At 37.4% G+C, this 6,980-nt stretch overlaps 1 protein-coding gene across 1 annotated transcript in view; it reads right to left on the bottom strand.

The window, feature by feature from the left end:
• Positions 1–380: 380 nt before the first annotated feature.
• Positions 381–6,980, bottom strand: part of LOC103276590 (PH and SEC7 domain-containing protein 3) — a 61,332-nt gene continuing 54,732 nt past the window's right edge. The window contains exon 3 of the mRNA XM_021706966.1: positions 381–1,705. Coding sequence (XP_021562641.1) covers positions 576–1,705 — 1,130 coding nt within the window. The 3' untranslated portion in view covers positions 381–575. The remainder of the gene's footprint in view (positions 1,706–6,980) is intronic.

Raw genomic sequence — 6,980 nt, 5'->3', positions numbered from 1 at the left:
AAGGAACTCCATGTGAATATCATAAAACAACTGCATTATAAAGTCTCCTGCTGACCTCCTGAGATGACCTTTCTAAGCACAGAATACTGAGTGGACCAAACCCAGAATCTCTGTGTTCATACCTGTAGGTAGGCTGGGATGCAGGTATTGGAAAAATGTCTAAATTAGGGTGTAAAGATTGTATAGGGCATGTCAAGAGTCCAAACCTCTTCATATTATTAAAGATAATTGTATAATTGTCTTTAGGGTGCTTTAGTTTCCTTGATGTTAGAAAACTTGAAACCTGTCAAATATAATAAAATATCAGAAATGGAATGCTATAGTTTAGTGTTTAGTCTCTTCAGAACTCTTTCCCTGGCCCAAGCCTAATGGATAACTTTGTAACTAGATCACTTTAATATCTCAGAAACTTAAAAGGAATTTTAGCTTAGAAGGTGTTAGCTTATGGTAACTTCTCTTCCATTCTATGATAACAAGGACCCAGTGTACTATGAGCTGAGTTCTCATACCAAATACTAGAAACAGCTTTCTCTCATATATAATAAGCATCACAAACAGTGGGGTACTCTGGGAGCTCACCTTTCTTTTTCTCTCTCTGGTTCAGGTTTTTTGTCAAGATGTTGTTTGTTTTCCTTCAGGAAGACTTCATCCTCTCCACTCTCATCAAGACGCACAGGGGAATATGCCCCTGAGCTAGTGCCAGGCCTCTCTGAAGGAGTTTTCCAGGATCCATCCCAAACACTCTCAGTTAAATTAATTGAATTACACAAACCAGCAGATGACATGAGATGGCTTGGCACTTTGGAAAACTCTTTGCTTTCTGTAGAGGCTGTTCTTTCCAGTGATGTCTCGAAACCTACGGTATGCTGGGTTTTATGCTCTCTCCTTTCTCTTCCCGTCCACAGTATCTCTACCCCTTGAAATTCCACATGTTTGATCCGTCCTGTGCGTCCCAGAGAGCTGCCTCGATCACATCCCACTGGGTACTCTCTGCCGAGAGCAGACCTCTGCTCTTTCAAAAAACCAGTGCTGCTCACAGAGTTGTGGGTCACTGCTGGGCTCCCCAAGGAGGACACAGGACAATCTGGCTCCCGCAAACACAAAGCCCCTTTTCTCCCATCATCCCCTTTCTCTCCATTTCGCTGGGGAAGTTGTGCCTGAGTATCTCCAGATAGCAGGGCAGTCAGATCCTTCTGGATGCTCAAATAAAGATTTTCCTCAGTTGTTACTTCAGCTGAAAGAGGTATGCCTGGTGGTTTTTCTTGGCCAGCAGGGAGTGGTTTGTTGGCTCTCTGTGTTTTACAACTGGCAATGCCTAACTCTTTTTCCACCTGTTGAAGTGAAAAACTAGAAACAACATCTTTGTCCAGTACCTTTGCAGCCTGTAATGTTCCTGATGCTATTCTCGCCTCTGTGGCTTTCAGAGCAGAAATCAAAGAGTCAATGGGCTGTAAACTTGGTTCTTTGAGGTGACTTTGAGAGGGGGCCTCTCTGACATCTTTTGGTCCTTCTGTAACACTGTCAAGTCCAGAGTAGTGGCCAGTGGAAAGCTGGACCCCCTGCTGCCCTTGTGAGTGGCATGGCAGAGACTCACCATCAAATTCTAGAGAAGTTCTAAGGCCTTCTCCACCTTCCTCCATGGTCCCATATTCTGGAAACTCATTTGTGACATTCGGTGGGAGTAAAGTGCTTCCTCCATGATCACCTGTGAACAGACCAGAATGGACACATGATTTGTTTTGGAACAACAGGGCCTGGGATGTATCAATGCCTATTCACACATATGAGGCACTCAATAATACTTATTAATTTGACTCAGTTACTCCTTCCTCCCACCATCCTGTAACACATGCTTCTCATAATCTTGCAGCTATCCCTTCTACTTAGTCTACATAAGTATAACCACACAAAAAAACACTTTCAGCATAAGAGATAACCTAACGAAACATGCCACACTTAATCCTGATAAAGCCCCACACAAGGATTCAGTTGCTTCATATACATAAAGAGATTAAAATAAGAATATGTAACACCTTCCAAATACCACTCACAAAATAGCAACTAAAATATTTATACTGGTCATAACACTAACTAGCCTTATGAACTAGGAAACAATGTTTGTACAGTGTCATCTCTAGGACAGAGCCTCTGAAAAAAAGTTATGATCTATTTAAAGTCAGCAAATTTTTTTTTTCAGTCATAAGTCTCCCCTTCATTGCTAGACTTCTGTGCAGGGGAAAAAAATGCTTTCAAAACATCCTGAAGAATGAAAATGAAATACAAAATGTAATGTGTTGAAAAAGATTTCCAGGATCCCAGCTGCATAAAATTTATTTTTTCTCATTTCATTATTTTAATTCACAAATAAGTTGTATATAATGGTATAAAATATGATATTTAATGTATGTATACATTTGTAGAATGGCTAATTCAAGAGAATGAACATACCCATCATCTCACTTTTTTCTGTGTGGTGAAAACACTCAAACTTTACCCTCTTAGCAATTTTCAAAGTATACAATAAATTGTTATTAACTATAATCACCAAACTACAAATTTATTCCTCCTGTCTGACTGAAGTTTTGCATCCTTTGACCAACCTCTCCCCAATCTGCCCTGGTCCCAGCCCTTGGTGGCCACCATTCATACACTTCACTTTTTGAGTTCAACATTTTAGATTCTACACGCTAATGTGATCACTAACTGCATAAAATTTCAGTGGTATCCTATGTAGAGCACCAATATATGAGGCAAGAAAACAATATTTAATTAGTATACAGTAGATGTACTATAGTAAATCAAATTTACAATACTGTCCTATTATGACAGTCAGTGAGACCTGAAAATGAAAACCTTCTGATAAGCAAAAAATTTTACTTGGGGATTTATGGATAACAGCTACAGTCCTAATAGCTCCAGTATCCAATTCTCCTTATGAACTTGGTTTTGGTTACTTTGTATCAAGAATACCCTCATCCATCTAAACTAGAAATATAGCGCACTCACATTCACTTTATGAAAGAGGACAGATGTTGCAGTTTTTCAACTATCACACAGCTAAAACCTCCTATTTAGCAAAATACTTATGAAATGTCTGAATATATATACTGAAATGGCATGAAAGACTTGATTCCAAACCAAAAAAGGAGGTGTATTAAAATTTGATGAACAGTAATACAATGGGGACCCAAAATACCTGAAATTATTTTTTGGAGGGCAGGCCTCTTGTAGTATAGGCTTTCCCCACTAGGTACGTGTTCTAGGGACCCATTCGGCATCAGTGTACCAGCTAGCATTGTTGTGAGAGGCTTCAGCAAATCATCATTTTTTTTGTTTTGTTTTGCTGGGTTTTTTTGAGAGTCTTTCATCATGTTTGTACATTTCATGATGGATGATTTATCCGCACACCTGCCTACACCACTCTGAGTGTTCAGCAGTTTTTAACCAAAAGCAGCATGATCCCCGTGTCCAACCCTCCCCCTATTCACCTGATCTCGTCCCTAGTGACTTTTTTGTTTCCCCAGATGAAAAAAAACAGTCCTCAAAGGGAAATGTTTTGCCCACGTAGAAGAGGTGAAACAAAAACAACAGAAACATTAAAAGATATCAAAATTAACAAGTTCAAAAACTGTTTTTAAGCAGTGAAAAAAAGCATCTCCATAAGTGTACTACATCAAAAGGAGAGTAATTTGAAGGTGACTGGAGTTTAAACATGTAAGAATATACAATTTTTTATAAATAAAGTCAAGGGTTTTTGGGGGGGAGGGGCCTTGTACATCTGAGAGCGTGTGCTGTTTCGTATTCCATTTTTAAATTAATTTGAAATACATTTTAAAAATTAAATTTGAAGGCCAGGTGTGGTGGCTCACACCTATAATCCCAGCACTTTGGGAGGCCGAGGAGGGAGGATTGCTTGAGCCCAGGAGTTCGAGACCAGCCTGGGCAGCATAGTGAAACCTCATTTCTATTTAAAGCAATAATAATAATAATAAATTAAATTGGAATCAAGTGTTGATAAAATCTAGGAAGCCCTTCTCTCTGATGGTATTTATAATATCTTCACAAGACAGAACTAATAAAACGTGGCTTGCTGATATCTGAAGAGGAAACAACTTTTCAAACCCTCATCTTAAAAAAGAAGACAGCTAAAAACAATAAAGTGGCATGCTTTTCCTAAGGTGGCATGTTGACATTTTTATTTCTCAGTAAAGAATGCAGTAGGACTTTTCATTTTTTCTACCTTTTAAGACTCGGTGGTTTTTCGTATACTCACAAAATTGGCGACCATCACTTATGATCTGATTCCAGAACACTTTCATCACACCCACAAAGAAACTGCATATCCGTAAACAGCCACTTCCCATTGCCCCCCTCCTCAGCTGCCAGTAACTACCAATCTATACTCTGATTCTACAGAATTGTGTATTCTAGACATTTCATATCAATGCAATCAAAAAACATGTGGCATTTGGGCTTGGCTTCTTTCACTTAGCACAAGGTTATCAGGGTGTATTCATGTTGTAGCATGTATCAGAGCATCATTCCTTCAATTATTATTATGATTTTCTACATGGAGACAGGGCCTCTTATGATGCCCAGACTGATCTTGAACTCCTCGCTCAAGTGGTCCTTCTATCTCAGTCCCTTGAGTAGCCGGGACCACCACAGCATCCAGTCGAGAACCTCATGCTTTTTTACTGCTAAATAATATTTTATTGTTTGGAAATAGTCACATTTTCTGTATTCATCAGTTGATGGGATATTTGGGTTGTTTCTACTTTGTGGCTACTGGGAATAATGAATTGGTATACACGTTTCTAGGTCTAAATATACTTTCAATTCCCTTCAGTATATACCAAGGAGTAGAACTTCTGGGTCATATGATAAATCTATGTTTAATGTTTTAGAACTGCCAAACAGATTTCCAAAGCAACTGCACTATTTTGCATTCCTACCGGCAGTGTCTGAGAGTTCCGTGATTGTCCATGTTTATTATGACAGACAACCTAAGATACAGTGGCATCTTAGTGTGGTTCGGATTTTCATTTCCCTAATGATTAATTATGTTGGGCATCTTGTCATGTGTTTTTGGTCATTTTGTCTCTTTTTTAGAGACATGTTTATTCAGATCCAGTACCCTTTGTATAACTGGGTTGTTTGTGTTTTTATTGTTGAGTTGTAAGAGTTAGTTATATATTCTGGACAAAAGTTCTTTATTAAATATATAATTTACAACTATTTTTCTTTTCTGTATGTTGTCTTTTCACTTAATTGATGGTGTCTTTTGAAGCCTAACAGTTTTTAAATTTTATAAAACCCAACTTATCTATTTTTTATTTGGTTTCTTGTGCTTCTGTTATCATATGCAGCAAACCATTGTCTAAAACAAGGTCACAAAGATTACTTCTATGTTTTCTCCTATGAGCTTTTCAGCATTAATTATTATGTTTAGAGCTTAGATCCACTTTGAGATAACTTTTGTGTATGATGTGACAAAGATCCAGCTTCATTCATTTGCATATGAATATTCAGTAGTCCCAGCACTATCTATGAAAAAGACTGCTTTCCCTATTGAAGATCCTTGATACCCATTTAAAAAAATCAATTGACCATATATGTAAAGGTTTATTTCTGGACTCTTAATCCTATACCATTAAGTGACATGCCTATATTTATGTTTATTTTTGTGTTTATTTTTATTTTTATGAGTCAGAGTCTCACTCTGTCACCCAGGCTGGAGTGCAGTGGCACGATCAAGGCCAACCACAACCTCAACCTCCTAGGTTCAGACGATCCTTCTGCCTTAAATGCTCAAGCAGCTGGAACTACAGACACACACTACCATGCCCAGCTAATTTTTATCTTTTCCATAGAGACAAGGTCTCACTATGTTTCTCAAACTCCTGTCTCAAGCAATTCTCTCACCTCAGCTTCCCAAAGTGCTAGGATTACAGGCATGAGCCACTGCACCTGGCTGATGCCTTTCCTTATAATATTGTAGCAGTACAGTGAGCAAAATCTGAAAGTGTGAGTTTTCTATGTTGTTTTGACCATTCTGACCTTGCATTTCCCAAATGAATTTTAGGATTACCTAGTCAGACAACTGAGATTTTGATAGGGATTGCAATGAATCTATAGAGTATTGGCTTCTTAACAGTTATTACTATTACAGCTTTTGATCCGTAACCATGGGTTGTCTTTTCATTTAATCTTCTTTAATTTCTTTCAACAATGTTGTGTAATTTTAAATGTACATGTTTGGCATTACTTTTGTTAAATTTATTCCCATAAGTATTCTATTCCTTTTGATACGGTATTTTAAATTTCATTTTTAGATCATTAATTCCTAGCATATAGAAATACAATTTGTTGCTACATATTGATTTTATATCCTACAACCCTGCTGAACTTGTGTTTTAATTCTAATAGCATTTTTGTAGAATCCTCAGGATTTTCTGCATACAAGATCATGTCATCTGTGAATAGGGATAGTTACTTCTTCCTTTCCAGTCCAAATCTATCTTTCTCAATCAACTTTCTCTCAACTCCCCTTTCAAATATGTTATATCATTGCCTCTAAACTGAAGGAAGTGTGCAGCACATGAAAAGTTTGAAAAGTTTCTAATTCTAATACACACTGGAAATAATGTTAACCATGCATACACTCTGATCATTAAACACCTTTTTCCTTCACACAACCTCTTTTCTCTACCTGACATACTTTTTATTCTCATCTCAACATAACCAAATTATTTTCACCTTTCAAGACCTAACTCAAATTCCTTCACCTTAAATAAGCCTTCCCTTAATTGCCAACCCTTGAAAGAAGTCACCTCTCCTCCCTAAAAATAAATGTCAAAATAACTTTAGCTTTATATTACATATGATGCAAATATAAGAAATAAATGAGAATAATGTTAGCTTACATCTTAAAGCTTCCATAGGCTACAATTTTTAAGCTATCATGAAAAGTGACCACA

The sequence above is a fragment of the Carlito syrichta genome, unplaced genomic scaffold (assembly GCF_000164805.1).
Source record: "Carlito syrichta isolate Samal-C Ts95f unplaced genomic scaffold, Tarsius_syrichta-2.0.1 Scaffold316252, whole genome shotgun sequence".
Lineage (NCBI taxonomy): Eukaryota > Metazoa > Chordata > Mammalia > Primates > Tarsiidae > Carlito > Carlito syrichta.
Note: the sequence above shows the minus strand (reverse complement) of the source record. Positions and strands in the feature narration are given on the sequence as shown.